Raw genomic sequence first — 20,792 nt, 5'->3', positions numbered from 1 at the left:
GGCGTGGGGAGCGGAAGGCGGCGGGCGCCCTGAGGGGGCCGGGGCGCCGCGGCGAAGCGGCGGGAAGCGAGCGGTGACCGACCCCGAGCGGGCAGCGCCGGCGAGGCCGGCCCGACCGCTCCCCCAGGGCGAGGCACCCTCGGTCCTCCGTCGTAGGGGGGGGGGAGGAGCCGGCGCAGCGGCCGCACCGCAGAGGTGAGCGGCGGCGACGGCCGCCGCCGTGCCCGGCCCGCCGCCGCGCAGGGGGCCTGCCCGCCCTGAGTGACAGCGGCGGGCCCTCCTCTTCCTCCGGCGGCGCGGAGCCGGTGCCCTCGTGGGAGCGGCGGCGCGTAACCAGGCTGCGTCCTCTCCGCCTTCCCTGCAGGCTGCCTGAAGCATGGGCCGCGGCTGCGCCCCTGCCCCGCCGGCCGCGGGGCGCGCAGGGTGAGTGCCGAGGCGCGGCGGCCCCCTCCCCGCGGTGCCCCTCGGCCCCGCGGGTGACTCTGTCCCTTTGCCTCCCTGCAGGGTGCTGGTGCTGGTGCTCCTCTGCCTGGGCGCGGAGCTAGCGAATGGGGTAAGTGTGCAGGTCCCGGCCGCGCCTGTGCCTCGCTGGAGGTGGACGTGCCTAGTCAAACCTGTCGGGGTTTGGGCATCCTTCGGCCGGAAAACAGACACCCTCCCGCCCCTCTCAGAAAGATGTGGGTGGTTTTTTTTAATTGCCGTACACCTCTGCTCCGGAGTTCCTTTGTGCCTTTCGTCTGCTCGACTTTGATTAGTTTTTGCAAAGTACGCTGGGGTGAAAGACCATCTGTACTCAGCGTAACAGCTTTTTCTGTCTGAAAGGATGATCAGTATCTCTCTCGGCACCTGACTGCCGTTCATTCTATTTTAGCCTCTTCTCAAACCTTTCTGTTAAAAGCTGACCCTTTAGATCTTTGCTCGCAAAGGATCCAACCCAGAACACCTCCTAACTAAGTAAAAGTGATGTGAGAAACGGAAGGATTAAGCTCTTAAGTGTTGTATCAAGGTTCATGACTATGAATTAGTAAATGTGTTTTAAATTGCAAGTTGGCATACAGAAGCAATGACTTTATGACCTGTCAGTCTGACAATTTTATGACATAAACACAGATTTTTCTCTTGCTGTTCCTAATTAATGTTTAAACAGGTTAGTAAGGGATTGCAGGCTTTTTAAACGTTCACAGTTTTTCTTTTTTTTTTTGTGTTGTAATACATTTTCTGCAACTGGGATGTTGAAATTGTTAGCCCACTCAACTGTAGTGAATAAAAGAGTCCTTTGGAAAATCTGTAGCCTAAATTAAGTGTCCAACTGATGTACAGTCAGCAGTTAAAAAAAAATCTCTTTTGTTATATTGTGATGTAAATTAAGATTGTACAATACGCTAATCTTTGTGGTCCAGATTTTATAGCACATATATGCCATAATGAATTAATGGAAGTAGTTAATATAATATGTTTTAAGCATGTTTATTTTAATTCAACTTCTAACAGACTTCTAACAAAAACAGTTAAAACATGGGTTCTTGATTTGTCAGCCAATGTTTTTCTACTGCTTTTGCTACTCTTCTGATTAAAATTTTAAGGATTTAGAACCTTCCTGTGCAACTGAGAAGAAATCTTTTGAGAAGTCTTTAATAGCAGAGGGGTTTGTACTTTTCATAAATATGAAGGGCTTGGTTCTGCTTTGCACCTTATAATCAATTGCACTAGTAGAATTTCATCATCCTGATCAGGTGGTAGGTACAAGCTCTAATCTTCTCAAAGATTAAAAGATTAGACAATGTGGGAAGCTGTGAGAGTTTCCTTTCTTTTTATGTTTTTTTCTTCAACAAACCCAAGAACTGTTCTTCTGAGTGTTCTTGCTGCAATGGAATCTATGTGGAAATTACTTTTATAAAGCAAGTATTTTCAAGGCTTTTTGAAACAAATGTGCTGCATTTTGCAGTCATTTTTATAAATTCATGCAATATGTCAGTGATATTATTCCTGATTGATGCAGATGTAGCTGACAGCAGGTTTTTAATTGTTTGCTCCAGTTTTGCTTCATACCTGTTGGAAAGCACATCTCTTAAGCAGTCAGATTTTTGTTAGTTCCTTGATGTTCCATTGCCCATAAAGGGACTTCGTCAGTTTAAGTCTATTGCAATGAGTAAGATTAATATCTTCATGCCATTTCTAAGTCTTCCTGCCAGTTTTCTTCAGGGTTAGAAAACAAGCAAAATCTTTGTTGTGTCAGTCTCAAAGTATGAAAAAGAATCAGAAATAGGTCCAAAAATACTTTGGTTTAGTGCTTTATATGTCCAGCAGTTAATGTATTTAATTATTAAAAATGCTGTCAAACGTGCTCAACAGCAAAATATACAACTATGTTATTGTCAACTTTTCAGATACACTAGTAGGTAAATGACTTTCTGGTATCACTGAATTAAAAACACACCCTAACACCTTCCAGCGTGAAGTAAGCTGTTAAGAGAAAATACTAGTGATTGAAATTGGTTTTGCAGTAAGCAGAGCTTTTTTAGGAAAAGCAGGATTTCTGAAACATTTCTTAATAGTCCTCTGCTATATAATTTGAAGCGACAGAGCATAGTGAAGTACAATGTTAGTAAAATGAGGTTAAAACTTTAGGTTAATAAGGAATAATAAAACTTCTAGCAGACTATTCACAGAGACAGTCAACTATTAAAGCGCTTGTTGCTGAAGACAATGTGATTTATAACTTCGTTCATCTTCTCTTTCTTTTAATTAATTCCATTTCAGTAACTTATCTGTTGCAAAAGAAGCATCCTAAAATATTGTACCAAGTTGTTGAGCATTCTTCAGGAATGTTACTGTGGACATGACTAGTAGGCAGTGGCTGGCGTGTCAGGCCAGCATCTTGAATAAAGTTGTATCAGAGGTGGCTTTGACTCAGAGGTCTCAGTTACAAGAGGTAGTCATCCCTCCCTCTGTAAGAATAGGATTTTGAAGTGTATCAGAATTAATTTCTCAGCTTGTACTTATTTTTCCTGGGCATAAATAACGATATGTTTTGAAGGGCAGTACAAAATTAGCCTTGTAATGCAATCTACGTTTTCTTGAGCCAAATGTTGAAAGCATGGATGACTTGCTGATACACATGGGGTTACTTTGCAGAAAGGTCATTACCTCATTTGTAGACCAATTGCTGACCTAAGAGTTTCCCCTAACAGCCTTCAGCTGCAGTCCCTCCAGAAGCTATGCTTCATTCATGTTTTCAATCTTTTATTATCAGTAATTTGCATTAATCATGATCCAGGAGTGTCAGTACAAGATACTGTGCAAGCATAAAACAGAAATGTAGTATTATCTTCAAGACACTGTAAGACAAATGACAAAAGTTGGCCCAGAGCTGGGGGAGTAAGACAAAATTTTGGAACAGTGCTAGAGGAGCAGGTGTTTGCCCCGGCTAATCGCTGTCCGCCCCTGAGGCTTTTCCAGGCTATAGGGCAAAATACAGTTTTTAGAAAAGGGGCTTTTAAAAGGATAATCAGAGTTTTGCTGATGTTTCTGGGATGTCCTCTCATAAATGTGAGGTAGAGCATGAGGTGAAAATGGTCACAAAATCTAGAGACAGCCTCTTGCAATGAAATTTGAGATTCTCATCTCTTCACAAAGATCTCGGCTGAGCTGCATCATAGTCCTAGCAGTCATTCTGTGCCCACTTGAGAGCATACCTGACATACAGGTGAGATGGTAATTCCTCATTTATTTCCTTTCTGCTGCTGTTCAGCTAGTTGAGCACACCTGGAATATGTGCTGGTCTTGGTGTGATATCCTAAGGAACTACTGTTAGAACTTATTGTCAGACACATTCTCTTAGAACAACTGAGCTTTCAGATAGAGTCCAGATAGCTTTTATTTTATGAGTCTGGACTTCATGTACTATTACAACTCTTCCAAATCTTCTGGGGTGTTTTTTGCTAATAAATGTGCAGATTAACTAGAGATACCCTCTTTTTCTACTGCTTAGTATCTTGTTCAGCAGAACATCTGCAGTATCCAAGTAAGGCAAATAAAAACTACGTGCCGAAACCAGTTCTGGTCAGTCTGCTCTGTTTTGAGTAACTGAAGCTCTGCTAGTTTATGACAAGCTAGCTCAAGTGGTGTTATTTCTCTCTTCTCTTAACATATCCCAGGTTTTCTGTGTGGTTTTTTTTTTTTTTTTTTAATCTATAGTACAAATGTTTCATAATGTCTTTTCATTTAATATGTACTGGACCAGCTTAATTGAACCAAGCGCATTGTTTTCAGTGGCCTTATGCCAAAAATAAATTTTGTCCCAGAGCTCTGACAGAGGGAAAAAATAGCTGTTTATTTATGGATATTTAAAAACAGAGTTGCAGCTCTCATCATTCTACTTTCCACAATTCAGTTTCTGCAAATATGATCTTACACATTAAGACCTATTTAAAAAGTTTTTTTGTTTCTTTGCCATTTTAATCAACATTTATAAGTATGCAATCTTTCTGTAGTTTGACTTTTATAGCTGTAATATCTTTATGTAGCAGTGAGCTGTATCAGGAAAGAAGTAGTATCTGTAGTAAAGTTACTTGTGTAAGGAAGGAGCCTACAGAATTCAAGAAATAACATAAAATACAAACCAAATCTTGTAAATCTCCGGATTTGTTTACTGGATAAGGCAGCTTCTAATCGGTAAGAATGCATGGGTGTAGAGGCACTTGTTTGGTGAAGATTCACGTACTGCATTGAGAATGGTCATTCTGCAAAGGTCAAGTTTGAATAGTAACAGGTCTATAGCAAAACAATGAGAATCATTGCCTGGTGCTGTAGCAAAATAATGAGAATTACTTTTGAAAAAATATAAGAAGCAGACAGTTCATAACAGTGCTAATTATCTAGCCCTTGCCAAGATGTGTTGAATTTCATGGAAAACTTTCATTTAAAGATGAATATCCCTTTCTCTCCCCTCTGAACAAAGAATTGTTTATTTGCTGACTATTTTCTGGGTGCTAAAGATAATTGAGCATAAAATGTGGCATTTTATTTGGCACTCAGATATTGCGTAGGTCACAGCAGCTATGAAATGAAGTAATGCATGTGCTTGTGTTCTGAGGAGCTTTTTTCATATCATTATCCGTTTAAGGTTGTGGCTGCCTTTTGCATAGGTGTGAGAGGCATTGTGTGACCTGAAGAAGCGTTTTGTTGCCCCTTCTGGACAAGCCAGCTTTACTGCCAGCCACCGTGTTCCCCTGACTTAAGAACTGCTATTAGTAAGTCATGCTGGTGTCCCTAAAGTAGGCAGGGCATTTCGTGGTGGGGCTTCTCTACCCTTTTTCCAGCCTTGCAGTAGAGATGCTCTCTATGTGAGTTGGGGTCTGGTACATTACTCCTTACTAACTCTTCCTCCTGAGGTAACTGCAGTAACATGCTGATGCTTACACATGTTGTGAGAACACTACAGATTGCAAAAAGTTATGATAGTAAAATGGCTCTGGCTTGCAAATCTGTAACTCCACAAGGTCTTAACTCTGCCTCTTTCTTTTTTAGTTTTTGTATAATAGTCATACTCCATTTCTAGACATAGAACTGCTCCAGGAGGAGAGCTGTTAACTCCCCGACTTGTACAGGGAGAAAAGAACTTCTTATTCTCCCATATCCCCAGAGACACAGCATCTGTTCAGGCAAAATTGTCAAAGTATTGCCAGCTCTTGGTGTTTAATCAGACAAATTTTTTGATCTGTAGGAAGCTGCAGTGATTTTTGAGAAGAGCGTAATTGATCCAAAAGCTATTTCCTGTTCATACAGATACTCTGCATTATTTCTGCAAGTACTTTTGCTTCTCACTGAGAGCTGACTGGAGCATTGAGATTAGGCATCCAACTAGTCTCTTGTCAGACAGTTTTGGTTATGTATCAGACAATATGACCCACCTGGTTTCTGAGCATCTTTTAAGATTAGCTTGGAAGAGAGAGCTACAAAACACTGCAAAGCTAACGATTCTGTATTAAACAGTGCTGAGGAAACAGAAACGTATTTCAGAGATGCTAGCCAGTTTTAACCTTTTGTCAGTGCCTTTTATGGGATTGTCAGTTCTTTTAGGGCAATTATTTAGGTACCTCAAAATAATAAAAATAAGGTATTCTTTCTGGGGGAAAAAAAGGTATTCTCATACTGTAGAGTGGTGTAATAGTATTTTGAGATGATCATGAAGTCATGGTAGATACAGATGAAAAATTCTTTGCTGCCAGAGTTCTTGATGTACTTGACCTCCTCTCTTCCTTCCTAAGTGGGTTTGTGTGCCCCTCCTAGGATAACGATTTAAAATTAAATTACTGCCTAGATACCAGTATAAAGTTGTATTACCAGGCCAAAAAAGAAGAGACTTTGGTAACGCCTGTATCTCAGCTTAAATATTACAATGATGACAAAGAAATAAAAATAAGAATTTTTTGAAGCTTTGATTGATAGTTAATTTGCAAGCTCTCTGAGAATCTAGTCTCAAAATAAAGGACTGCTTTCTTTGTTACTCTGGAGAAAAGTAAAATGAAAGCACTTCTGCTGTTACCTGTGGAAGGGATTGTTCTAGCAAGGTCAGTCTGTGTTTTGAAAGGGATTGAAGGAGGCTGAGTTGCCTGTTAGAGGGTACCTGCGAAATGTAGTCTTGATAGTGACTGCAATGTTAAGTATTATTGGAGGAAGATGATCAGTGGGAAGGGAGATCAGTCATTGACATTATGAACTTTATTTCCTCAGTTGTTTTTTTTGTTTTCAAAATATCCCTATAACCCAAGAAGGTTCTTACTCTCCTGAGAAGGCTATAAAACCTAACTGAGCTTGATATACTTCTTTCAGTTTACGTCTGAGAAGAAAGAGCAGTTAGAGTGGAATCATGCAGTTCTCATTACCTGTTCCTTGCAAAAAGGGAATTTGGAGATATAGGCAATAAATCGTAAAATACTTGGAGAAAGCAAATAATTTATTCCTGTGCTTTTTGCACAGATTTCCTGCAGTTTAGCCTGCTTTGGGTTTTTCCATACAACTTCCCCTTCTGTGATGGTGTGATTTATATGGAAGTCATGTGGCTGCAGTCTCCAGTAGCTGTATTTAACTTTCTACTTTTCAAAAGGCCTTGACATTAGTCTTACTACTTGTGTTTAAAGTAATCTTTTCTTTTCAGAATGCCTTCCTCTTCTCTCAGGTCTGAGGAAACGTGAAGAGGCGGAATTAATACAAAGTCAAAGGAACTGTTCCATGACTCTGCTTCTTCTCTGGCTTTTTTGCCACTTTTTTCACAGTTCTTGCTGGTCGAAAGTGAGTTTGCTGGCCCTCTGATTCTGCTCTTACCCAAATGGATACAAAGCTGTAGAGATCCCTACAGTCTGTGCTAGCTTCCCTTCTTCTTGTTGTTTCTGCAGGATTTTGATTAGCTTTGGTTGTGTCAACCTCATTAGGCCACTAAACCAGCACCATCCATAGTCTCTGCTCACTTGGTTACCTTAATATTGAGAGAGTCGATACTGTGAACCAAATTGGGCTGATTTGCTTCAGTCCACTGGGATGTCAATAGCTACTGTATTCTGAGTTTGCCTTATTCATATTCCCTGGTCTGTTTTCTCCTGTTTGGCTGGAACCTACCATACTTTGTACAGCCTCCAGCCCTTGCCTCAACGTGCTCTTAAGCTCATCTGCCGTTCTAGTTCTCCTTTGTGCCTTAGTAGTCTAGGGAGGCTGCCAGTATGACTCCTGGCAGTTAATCCTATAGTGCTTTTTCTGATGCCTCACTCTTAGCAGCAGTGAGGACATGTCAATGCCTGTTACCTAGGAATCTCTGTTGCACAAATGTGTTTAAGAGGGTTGCACCTAATGTTCGTTGCTTTTCCCATTACTAATAGGAACAAACGATTCCATCCTTGACACAAGCATTTGGCAAGACCTCAGTGTGATGTATAACATAGGTAAAATCTAGACATCATCTAGGTGTTCTATCTGGACTAATCGGGAGCTAGCTAGGAAAGGCAATCAAGGTTTCTGTAAGAAATGAGAGTAATATTGCCTTTTCCTTTGGTTTTGCATATTTGTCATTTTTCCATTTCCATTGAAGGGGAAAGAGGTTGGAAACAAGGTAGCAACAGCAACATTAACTGTTACTTTAGCATTTTTTTTGGCTGGCAGAGAGATCAAGACCTCCCACTTTCTAGAGATAGGGACAGAGTAAGCTGAAAGCCAACTGCATAAATGAATTTATAGCGGTTAGGAGGGGTTCGTTTTGATCTAGAAAGCAGAGGAGAGGAAAATGAAAGTGCAGTTAAACAAGGAACGGACTTATAAATGCTCCTGTGCTTCTTAAAATCTCCACAAATTCAATGTCAGTGAAACTGAAAATAATCTTCCTACTTTTTTTTTTTTTTTTTTTTTTGCTAGCAGCATCATTGTAAAGGTCTAAATAGCAACAAGTCAGTGCTTTGTCTTTTCCCAACTTTTTTTCATTACCACATGTATTTTACCTGTTCACATTGCATCAGAGAGTTTTCAAATCAGCTCCTTATGTTCCTTATCCTTTTGTTTGAATCATTGAAGATATTGTTTTCTATTAATGAAGGTCATGCCCTCCCAAGTAGTAAGGTTATCTCTCTGTGGGCACGAAATAGTATCTAGCTCTAAAAAAGGAGTCTTAAACTAAAAAGTGTTTCCTTAGAAAATGATACAATGATAAAAGGAGTGATGAATCTATTACTCTTAATACTTTACTTTCCAATTAAAGTCTGCTTAGAATTCATAAGCTGGCAAGTTAATTTTCCAGAAATGCATATATAAACGCATCTCATTAACAAAGTTAAATAGATTCACTGACACATATAAGACACAAGAATAGTTGCTTGGCTTTCCCAAAGAGGAGCAGGACCATTTTAAAGTTGTAATAGTTCTCCTTCAGTCAAACTTTGGCTGTGAAGGAATGTGCAGAAATCACTTGCTCTCTAGAAAATATATATATATATATATATATATTTTGAAAGCAGTTTGGAATTATTACTACTGCTATAGTGGAAACACATCAAAACAATAGGAAGATGAATCATCGTATTGTACTTTGATGATTAAACCTATCCACAAAGCAGGGTGTAACTGAACTGGAAGAACATAGCCTGCAGGAGCAAAAACATTTGGCAAAAAGCAAGCTTGGAAAATTAAGAATTTATAGTAGTCTTCAGACTTTTCCATAAAAGGAGGCTGTAGACTATCATCAAAGTGTGTGTGAAGGGGTTGAAAAGTTGGAGGATTATCTGTAAAATTAATGTATCTTTGTAAATGCCTTCTACATGAACTGCAGCACATGTGAAGTGTGGATTCGGCTGGAAGGTGAGGTTGGCAGGTCCTGTATTGCATTGCACAGTGTATGGCATTTTGCACAGAACATGCTGACTCTTTATTACCAGAAATGATTGAAGCGTGGTGAGTCTCGGTCTTGTGGGCATGACTGAGGTGGTCTGCAATAAGCCCTGGGTGCCAGAAGTAACATGCTTTATTTCCGGCATACTTTTGAAATGCATATGCTTTTTACTTTATGATTCACTAGCATTGCTTGCTATTTAGCAAAAGTTTTTTAGCCGTTTTCATCTGAGATGCAGTTTTTAACAGGTCTCTCTTCTTGTAAGCTTTATATGATCATTTTTACAAAGGAGGAGTAGTAGTGCATTTTTAACCTAATAAGTAGTTTTGGCTTCAACTGGAAACTGCTAGTGAAATCTTCTACAGGTGGTACTTGGCTTTTTGCTGTGGCTTGAAAAGGTGTGAGGTGTAAGCTTAAGAAAAATATAGAGAAAAGATGTTAATAGGGTGGTGAAGGGAAGAAGCTTTCAAACCACTCCTGTAACAAAGGTGAAGTATTCCAGTTACCAAAGTAAATGTCAGATCCTTAGCCTACTTTTACCCCAAATAGATACAGAAAATACTCTTTAAACTCCACAGAGGTTTTAAAGTTAAATGAGTTGGTGACCATAAACAGAATACTTTAGATGGTGTCTTCAAAGTAGTAATTATATGGTTTGCTCTGTGGTACTTTTAACAACCTTAATCTCTGTGAATCTGTAATCTTGTTAGGATTAAAACGAAATCTGACTAGATAATTAGAGTGAGCTCCAAACTGTGGTTTGACCTAATATCTCTTAGTGGCACAAGTTCCGTGTGAATGGATTGGCCTTGGAGCATGTGGAGTGTTGAGAGCCCTCAGCAGAGTCTCTGGGAGCTGAGGTTGCTCCCGTACCTCAAGTAATCTGCAGAAAATCACCTCAGAGGTTTTGCAAAGACTGCTCTTCCGAGACTGTACAAACTGGGTCTGGGTCAGAACAAATTTTAATGTAGAGCACATTTTCCATTGAAGGTAAAATGTGTTTGCGGATCCTCCAGAGTGCTGAGAGTTGCAGGATAGGTTGAATTCTGAAATGAACATGCCTGTTAAAGTTACAGCAACAGTATTTGGTCTGTTTTGTCCCTTTTCTAGGGTTTATTTATCATGAACATGCATTTCACAGTGTTTCCCTTACATAAATACAAAGTAAGGTGTTGCAATTTTAACTTTAAAATACATCATCACTGGTTGCATTACTGTATTGTCTTTCACCCCTGGGTCTGAGTGATTTGTAGATGTCCTTCAACTGTGCCTGGCCACATTATTCTGTGGCAGGCTAAATAATAGTATTACCGCCTTGCATGTGCAAAGAAAGCTTTGTCCCAAGTCATATGGCAAGCCAACAGTAGGATTGGATTGCGACTCCTAGTTCTCTGCTCTAGCCACTGGATGAAAACAGACATTACAGTCAGGAAATGCAAAATATCACTTTTGCATAATGATCATAGGTCTATTATGTAGCTTTGCTTCTGTGAACTATTGCACCATAATTGGTAGTGCTTTGTGTGCCCTAAGGCTCTTCTATAAATGAGAAGACTTGTACAATCTGCTTTTGGAGATTTGGAAGGGTTGAACCTCTAACCAGTAAGGCACAAAACTGTAAAAAGTTGATTAGGGCTATTTAAAGAATCTCCATTCAATTGAATTTTCTTCTATGTGCTAGCATGATACTGTGAAGTTTCCAAAGAGTCTGGTTGTTTTTTATCTTTCAGCTTCACACTATCCAGCCAAGTTCTGCACATGTTTCAGAGAGGAGTGGCAAAGATTGAAAACTAGCTAGTTAGTCTCAACTACAGTCTGACAGTGGTACAGTAGAATTAATGTTTATATCAGATCTCCAGTGCTACTATGACTTTTCAACTCTATTCAAGGATACTTTATGAACCACAAACCAAAATATTTACCAAGTATTTTGGATAGAAGTAAACTAATGCGACATTTAAAAAAATTGCTGTCATTTTGAATGATTTGTGGTTTGGTTTTTTTTAAAACATAAATCTGATTCATAAAACAGTAGATATTGAGCAAATGTCAGCAAACAGTAATAGGAATTTAGTAATTTTCATTCTGAGCTGCTATTAACAGAAGTGTTCTGCAGCTGGCTGTAGCTCTACAGATGCATTTCCCCTTTCTTTCTTACCTCTCAGCTTGTGAAACACAGGAAAAGGAAACTTTGGTGGTTTTTGTTTGTTTTTTTAATTTTTTATTAATCTACTGTCCAGATCTGGAATGATTGTTTTACAGGTTTCCCTGAACAGAAGACTGTCAGCCCAGTCATCTTTGTTATAGTGATATTGTTACAGATTTTGTTTGGATTATATGATGCCATTGAATTTACCAGAAATTAATTTTGCTGAGGTAGTCATATGTTTTCTATATTTAATAATAAGTGTTCTGTATGTATAAGAATAACCAGGCAAAATACTTCCAGCATCCATTTCATCAAGATGTGTGCTTATAATTTCCATTAAAGAAATTCCAGTGAGAAAGTTATTTCCCTCCTCTTCATTCCGGTATTATGAGCTCACTCACAGGAGGGCAGAGGGGTACCAGGTTTCGAGCCTGAATTCCTTTGCCAGAGGAATGTGCAGCGAGACACAGGTACAGGCTAGCTCCACGACATACTTGTTTAGAGGGGCCCTTCTGCAACCCGGCAGCTTACAGATCTCAGATTTACAACACTTCTTTATCTGCATGTTTTTGTTTTAAAAAAAAATAAAAGGAGAGACAGCAGGATTAATCTTTATGAATAATGTTGTGAGTTTTCTTTAATTTTCAAATAATGGCTATTGTTTCTTTTTTCATTCCCCTTTTATATATAGGCAGTAAAAGTGTGTTGTAAGACCCTTAAAAGTTGTGGATGTGATAGTAAGAAAGGAAGGTATTAAAATTAAAACAATTAAAAACCACTCACTCTGCTGTCAAATGTAGTCTGTGCTATTGTGTTTAACTGAGGTCAGTTACACCTTACATAGTGTGTCATTTGGGGCCTCATTGAACTGATTATACTCAATTTCTTTTGGAATTTTATTTAGTGTCTGGCATGAGTAATCCTTATTTTCCTTACGTATTGAATGTCAGCGGCATCCTATGCCTGATTTATAATACACGTTACCTCACACTGTATCAAAGTAACACTAGGACCAACTTGTATCTTGAAAAAGTTGCAGAAGAGAACAAAATGCTTCCATTAAATAAGTTCATCATAAAACTACTATGGGAAAGTAATTCAAATTCTGTTTGAAACCAGATTCTCTCTGTAAGATGAAACCACTACAATTCATTCAATTACTTGGCAGAGTTGTGAAATTTACTGTAGTTGCTCAGTTTATATGCACCGCAACCTCTGCTCTTGATGAGCCTGAAATCACTAATTCCCATCTGATTATATCAAGAAACTGTATCAGGATATTGACTTCTATCAGATATTTTATAGTTAGGGCAGGAAGCTAGTATTTTGCAGGTAAAACATGAGGAGTTGGTTGTGGCATAAGGAATAAGGAAACCTAGATTCTATTCTCAACATAGCTTGATGAATGACTTCACGTAACTTTCTTAAACGCTCCATATCATGTTTGTAGCTATCTGTAAAATAATCATGCATATGCTGATCCTGGTGGTCTGTACGTCCGTTTATCAAGGAAAGGAAAAATATATTTAATTTTTCTTTCAAGTCATTGTAGTAGAGAGAGCTGCTCTCAGAGGGGAAGGTATACTTTAAGACAGGTAACTGTTGGTAATATTGAAAGAAATTTAGAGGGGGGGAGAGTTGTATGTGTGCTTATTTGTGTTTTCCTCAAGTTTCCTAAGGTGATACAAGCATTCTGCTTTCTTGATTTTCATGAGTAATCTACCAGCTCTTCTAACGTGTATGAATAGAGAATCATAATAATAACATACAAAACATGTACTTTTAAAAAATTGATCTGAATGCAACTTTGAATTTGAGTTTTAATTTCACAAAGCTAAAGAATTTACCTGAATCTTGTACTTTTCTTTACATATATTCCACTGGGGTCCCATGGGGCTGGTTAGAAATTAGGATTACATGAAAGCCTAGACTGTAGCAAACAAATAGCATCTGTGTAAAGCAACAGAACGAAGTTGGTGTTACTTTGTTTTATTCAAGTTATAAAGGCATAATATAAATAAAAACATAAGTAATATACTATATTGCCTAGGGATACAGGTGGTTCCAGATTTTTTTCTTTACAAGAGGGTTGGGCTTAAGAGCAGTAAGGATTTAATGAGTCTTAATTGTACTAGCCTTAGAATGCTATTGTTTTAACAGTGGTATTTGCTAATTTTTTATTTTTAAAAATCATGCCAATATTTAGCAGTCCTGCAGAATTTCCAGCTTTGATTTTTATTGCAAATAATAATTTTATTTTTTAAACCTTACAGATGTTGGAATCATGAGAAGATGAGAACATCCACTCTTATTTAAAACAAAATCTCGGTTCCTATCCCTAAATCTTAGACAAAAATTGAGGAAACCAGGAGAAAAAAACGATACTTTTAGGATAATTTTGTTTTTCTGTAGCTTTTAAGTCAGGTGCTTGACTGTAGGGGCCTGTTATGTGACATCTGGATGTTTGACTTCAGCAGTGTTGAGGAAATTAGGAGAAGGTTTCCCTGAGACGTGGTTATCTCAGACCTGTCAGCTGTGGGGTTTCTTGCATCTTTGTATGAAACAATTGGCACCTGGTGCTGTTGGAGTCAGGATCTCTGACAAGCTGGGTGGAGGTCTGTTTAGATAGGGCTGGATTGAAGAGCAGAAAAAAACCCCATAGATCATACTTCTCTGGCCTGCAGGATCTGCTGTGTTGGTTATGTCACGTTTGATGCACACTGAACACAGTTACGTGTTCAGAACAAAGTTCAGCTTTTAAAAGACATTAATTGACTGTGCTCTCTCTAAATATTTTTTGAAATTTCTGTGTCTTTGGATGAGCTGGAGTTTGTGGGAGGAGAAAGGCTGTTAAATGGAGCGAGAAACTCCAGCAGAGAAGCCTGCAGTGCAGGTGCCAGGAATCCTGTTTGCTGTTGCTGTTATCTGGCAGGAGGCTGTGCCTATGCCCTGCGTATGGGTGTGTGTGTATGTAGGGGAGGAAGGAGGCCAGCTTTTATTGACGCTTCCTCAGCAAGCCTCTGTTATGTCCCTTTTTGCAGTTTAATGTATAATTTGGTGTAAACTTTTACACCTCCAACACAGCAAATGCAAGGTGTTTTGTTCAATGTGAGGCAGGGAATATTTCTGTAGCTGGTTTAAATCCAAATAAGTTAGACAACTTAAACCTTAAGATAAGATAACTTATCTAACTAAATAAATTAGGTAACTTCCTAATCCATCCTTTATTTCCCATTTGCGCCACTCTGCAAGCCTATGTGCTTTAAAAGTAATCAACTTAAATAAAATGGGTTCCTCCTTTTCAGTTACTCCTTCTGTACTATTTGTTAGCAAAGGTCTTAAAACCTGAATTCATTTGGTGAAAAAAATAATTTGAAACCTTTCTCAGGTCAGTACCTTTGACTGAAATTTGATATTAATTAATTTAGCCTTGTTTGCTGAGTACCCGTGGTGTATAAGCTGCCATTGTTAGGGCATCTTTGCAAAATCTGAAATGAAATATTTTCTTTTGAGTTCACTGCTCACAGATAAGTGAACACTCATGTAACCTTTTGTTTGGTTTTCTATAGAATTTAATTTACAAACTTTGCTGGAAAATAACCTTTTGCCCTTATTAATGTATTCTGTACCAGAAAGGAATCTGCAGGGTGTCAGGATGTACAATGTACAACCCCTGCTCTTCCATTTGAAGTTGCTGTTTGCCTCTGGCAGGGGGGTTAGGAAGTTAATGTTTGGATCAGTTCATAGGTTGAACTTTTAGCTCTGGTTATATTTCTCTCCCTGCAACTGTAGGTCTTGTACCCGTCACAGCAGAAGTTAGTCTGTGTGATGAATGTGGGAGTATAGATAGCTGTGAATTTTTTCTCGTGGTTAAAGGAAGGAGATGTAGCACTTATCAGAAGTCCAGAGCATGCAATTGTATTTAGATTTTACATTTCAGAAATACTCTTCAGATAGTACTTATACCAACTTTGTTAAAAATCTGTGAGGTTTAATTATCTCCATGCACGTATAAAGGAATATTTTTTCTGAAACGTCGCTTTGTGAAGTTGTGAGCTTTCTCACATTTTTATTACTACTTCTGTAATAAAGTAGTACTCGCACCTGTGAACTCGGGTCACCAGATCTGACCCTACTGTACTCTCGTGCATGAAAAGTCAGAATTGAAGTACAATCCCTACTACAAAAGATTTGCAACCTGCCAGGTACATGCAAAACCTGAAGAAATCATGGGGAAATATTGCTCAGCAAGGGGCAGTCTCATCACACCAACTGTAGAATCACACTGCTGCTGTTTAAGAAACTGTGTACACACAGCTTTCTCCGATATTCATTCTGTTGAATGATGGCAGCTCCTCTGCCTCTTAAAACATAGAAAATGTCTGAGGTAAATGTTTTTCCTGGGTATAGATGTGAAGGTTCAAGCCTGATTTTAATTTAAAATCACTTATTGCAGTAGGAAGGTGTTGGTAATTAGCTAGCTGAGGAAAGTCTTGGAAATAATTGTCATTTCTCCAAAAACTGTTCTTTTTCCTCAGTCTTGCAACAAAGTAGCGGCAGGACGGTGAGCTCAGAGCACAGCTGTGCTTTATGCTGCTGGCATGTAAACAGAGACCATAAAAAAGGAACCTTTCTACAACAGTATTTTATTGTTAAGCTGATTGTTGATGTGATAGCTCAGATCATAAATCTTTTGGGTCAGTGATCAGCGATCCAAAGGGATCGTTCTCTTCCTTGCAACAACAGAAGCATTAATCTTCCAGAAAACATCAAATTATTTCATATACTCAGGAAAAATCTGCCCCTGTACAGCCAAAAAAATACAGGAAACCTGCTCAAGCCAGAAAATACAACTCAGTGTTCACTCTGGGAACAATACACATGCCTCTTACAAATAGAGAAATTAATCAGGGTTGTAATCCTTGGGTAAGATTAACATTAAAGTATCCAAAGCTATTATACTTGATTCAAGTAAAAATGCGTGTGGGTGTATGTTTATATACAGATATTGCTTAGTTTTGACCTCTTGGAAATCTCGAAGGGCAGTAACAGCAGGTGGAAAGAATTTTCAGGGTAAATTTGGCATCATATCCAGAGTTATTCAGTATCTCTCACTTTTTTGATCTCTGGAAGAGGGTTAAAGGAGGAGAGGATATTTAGCCAATCTAGTTTTGAGCTAATTTATCCATTTAACTGAGGTGTGACTCAGAGAATGACCATTAACGACCTGAGTCCTTTTATGGCCAAAGAAGGAGGGTAAGAGGGGTAACTTGGAGCACCAAGGTCAGATGACTGACTGACATAGGGAATGTAAATGCTTACCTTTGATACAAAGATTCTACATGCTATGAAAAACACTCTTGTAAACTGGCATGTGGATGGGCAGTACGTGAGAGATCCAACAGAAAAGGGAGCAAGGATGGTACACAGTACAGCTGTTCACTTATTCATTCCTTGCAATAATACTCAGGCAACTCTGAAGGATTTCATTCATGTAAACAATTTCTGTAGGTCCCATTGCAGGGTGTGCAGCCTGTCCACATTTCATCACTCTGGGGAATGAGGGTTCAGGATAGTTATGCAGGTAGCAAAACCTAGTATAGCCATTTTCAGATAATAAATAAAAGAGATGAAGCAAGTGTCATGTCATTGTGGAGTACAGTGTATTAGATTCCTGCAGTGTTAGTGTTTTGTTTTGCAGCATACCAATAAACATTGCACAGCACCTTTGAATGGGTAGGAGAATATATGATTTTCTCTGAAACAGTAAGGAATTTTAAGAAGGCCGAATATAATTGTTTGTCTTGGAATATGACCAGGATGCAATGTCTAATAACTCCAATATCTCTGGTTTCCTAATGGCCACCAGATGCCAGGACCTCTGGTTTTTATCTCATCTGAGAGAAAGGCTAAGTCATCAGAACCCCTGATAGCTCAGGATAGACTGAGATATAAATGCTTCCTGCTAATTCCCAGCCCTGCCTGTTCTATCACTCACGTTTCTGGTGAAGCTTCTTATGACAACACGGTTGTGCTGAGATTGGGATTTTTTGATGGGGTTAGGTGCAAAAGGTTGCAGTTTTCCTATGAGATATACACATTCCTTCATGTCAAGGCAAGGGTTGTGGTGATTATTGTCATAACAAAGACAAAATACATCTAAACACATTTCTCTAAAATATTTTAAAAATATTTGATCTATCCCTCAGGAATAACTTAATGGTCAGTCTTTAAAATGAGGATTTGTGCTCAGTGATGAATTCAGAAGTAGTTTTTGAGCCAGAGTTAATTAGAAACCAGCTTGCTGCTTGTAATTTCAAGGGGGGATTTAATGGGTGAATTTTCACTACTAGTTCTCTTCTTTCCATGAGCCTTCTCTTTTGCTCTTTTTTCCTTTTTTCTTTTTTTTTTTTTCCCAATTAAGAAAGCAATCAAATACTTGACCACACGCAAGAAAATAAGTGTTTCATGAAGTTTTCTTCAGAAGGCTTCCTTCTGGGATATTTTGCAAATCTATGTGTATTTGTTGGCCTTGTAAGGAAAATATATAAACAATAATGTTCCTTCTTCAGTCTGAGTGATTCTGTCACACTGTTGTGTGACACCTTTACTCAGGAACTTGAGGAACAGTAGGCTGTAAAATACTTTTCCAGACTGTTAGTCAGTAAGGATATTTTAATGCTTTAATGTTACTAAATATGCTAATTTCTCTCACCTCTTAGGTTCCATAGTGATTATATTACATTACATGCTAGCAAGAGGATAAAAACAATCTCGTTTGTGAATTGGAAAACACGTAACATTTCTTTAATACAGTCATTTGTCAGAAAGAGAACCATAGTGCATTGTTTTTGCTTTCTGTATTTCTTTAGCTATCTAGATACGTGTAAAATACATAACCAGACACGTTTCAGACACATTAAATAAATTTATTGTGTTATATTTATTAAGAAACGTTGTGCTGGCTATGACCAACTACCCTTGATTATAAAGAAAACAAATCTTTTCTTCTGAACTTTCCTTCTTGTATGTTGTGTGGCCAGAAATGTAAGTCTTGCAGCCCCTGAAATTTTGGACACTAGCTAGTGTTCAGAACGAGGATGAACAGCAACCGTAGCTCCCTTACTGAGGCCTCAAGCAGCTGGTTCATGTTTTCAGCCATCACAATTACCTATAAATACAGGAACTGACCAGGTATCTTCCAGGTGAATAAGTAGGAACTTTCTCTTGGACGACTATTTTGAAGTACCACCTTAAATTCCATATGCTGTGCCATGCATCTTTATTAATTGGGCTTGGAGAGTCGTGCCAAAAGCATAGTCTGTTATCTCCCTCCTCTTTAGTGGTGAGTGTGACTAGATAGGCAGAAAAAGCTACCGGTATTGTTGGACAGTAATGAGTCTGTGAAGAGTCATCCTACCACCTGCTGCACTACAGGATATTGCACTCCAGCTCCTGCACAATGTAAGTGCAGTGAATGGTTCACATAAACTCAGTCAGACCAGAAGTAGAAAGAGGAACCTTTCAGTTATGGTCCTCCTCTTTCAGAGGAGAAGTTTTCTGATCCTGCATTTATGACTACTGTACATCTTCTGTTCCTCTTTAAAAAAAAAAAAAATCAGAGTTCAGCAGTAGCTGCAAACTAGAGCAGCAAGGTTTCTAGTGGTCCTGTTTATAGGGGGAAATAGAGAGTGGGGGAGAGTCAAATTGCTTAGGGAAATGCATCTACTTATCCTGGAGGAAGAATGATAAGAGATTAACTTGACTGTGCAGGTCTGAAGTACACAAGAAAAGTCTGTGTCCTGGGGAATGCAGTGAAAACCGTACAGCACTTGTGTGGAGGTGAGAGTAAGGTTGAACTTACAGTGGATGAACATGAGAGTAAGGTTGACTTTACAGTGGATGTATGGAGAGGTGCAATATCTGTTGGTGGGAATGGAAAAGCTACTTTATTTGTTTTTACTACAAGTGCCAGTACTGTAGCAAGAACTCTTTAATCCTTAAAGCCTTGCAAATGAGTTTGATATACCTCAGCATTTGTGGAAGAGCTGTGAGCAAACTGAATTTTTCTTCTGGTTGGGTTTTTTTTTTTTCCCCCCTCTCTTTTCCCTCCCTCCAGCTAAATTCCAGCCCACATCTGCCCTTCCACTGAAAGCTTAAAACCTTTTTTTCCTTCTGTATGACTTTTGCCCTTCCATTAACCAAATGCTAGAGAGGGCCAGGGCAGGGGCCAGAAGTCTTGTCCGTCTCCTCCCAGCAGCAAGAGTTCTTCCTGAACACGGGCAAAATCCAACGAGAAAATCAGGATGCACATTCAAGCCAGTCCAGCATATGTTAGTCGTGACACGTGGATGTTACCAAAACATTAGTATCAAAATATTATTGCCAATATTGGGCTCTTTCTAGTCCTGTACAATATTTTTTCTTAAAATCCAGGTACAGGTGGATACTTCTCTCATTTTTGGAATCAAAGTACTAAAAGCAGAGGGTGATTTGAACACTTCCATTTTCAATAGTTCCATCAAGAAGACAGTACTGCTGCTGTCAAAATATAATTATTCACGTAGCTCATATCTCTAATCTGACATGAAAATGCCTTAGACTGTGTAGGCCACGTGTGTACTCAAAGGAATCTGCCAAGATCAAAACCTACATGTTCCCTCTTCCAAACTGTAGGTAATTTATTTTTTCTTTTCAAAATGAATTATCTCTTCTTCCTTTTCATCCTGACCCTTAAAGGGGGACTGAAGACTGCAAGCTGCAGCTCTTGAAAAATACTTCTGAAGTCAAAACGATTGAAGCTGATAGTTATATATTCAGTTAGGTCTTATGAATCCAGTTCAGCATATATGAGCCATAGGTTGATGGTCAGGATAGTACAGAATGACTAAAGCAATGTATTTCATCTATTCAAAATTCTGGTTTAAACCACATGAGAAATGGGTATTCGTTTAAACATTTGAGATATTAATGGAAAATCTGGAAAATCTTGAAATTTGTAGATCCCTTCTACCCAACACATTCATAATAGTACTTTACTCACAGCACACTGAAGACGTGGCCTGTAGGCCGTTGTTAGATGTGAAGTAGTGATCCTGTTTCCATGTCCAGTCAGTCTCTGCATTCTCTGTAAAAAAATGTCATCAAAACAGCTATTGGAAAAGAAGATTTTAGATATGGGAACTGTGAACATCTAACTTGTACCGTAAAAGCTTCAAAGGCTTGAATATGGCTCCTTTTTTTTTGTATATGGGAACTTGAACTCTGAAGGCT

The 20,792-nt window shown here is 38.9% G+C and overlaps 1 protein-coding gene across 1 annotated transcript in view; it reads left to right on the top strand.

Moving 5' to 3' along the window:
- The first annotated feature begins 361 nt into the window (after positions 1–361).
- COL4A6 (collagen type IV alpha 6 chain) overlaps positions 362–20,792 on the top strand; it is a 145,671-nt gene continuing 125,240 nt past the window's right edge. Inside the window, exons 1-2 of the mRNA XM_076347367.1 lie at positions 362–423; positions 505–553. Coding sequence (XP_076203482.1) covers positions 377–423; positions 505–553 — 96 coding nt within the window. The 5' untranslated portion in view covers positions 362–376. The remainder of the gene's footprint in view (positions 424–504; positions 554–20,792) is intronic.

This window comes from Aptenodytes patagonicus, chromosome 9 (assembly GCF_965638725.1).
Source record: "Aptenodytes patagonicus chromosome 9, bAptPat1.pri.cur, whole genome shotgun sequence".
NCBI classification, from domain to species: Eukaryota; Metazoa; Chordata; class Aves; order Sphenisciformes; family Spheniscidae; genus Aptenodytes; species Aptenodytes patagonicus.
The sequence above is the reverse complement of the archived record's forward strand: the minus strand, read 5'-3'. Positions and strand labels throughout refer to the sequence as shown.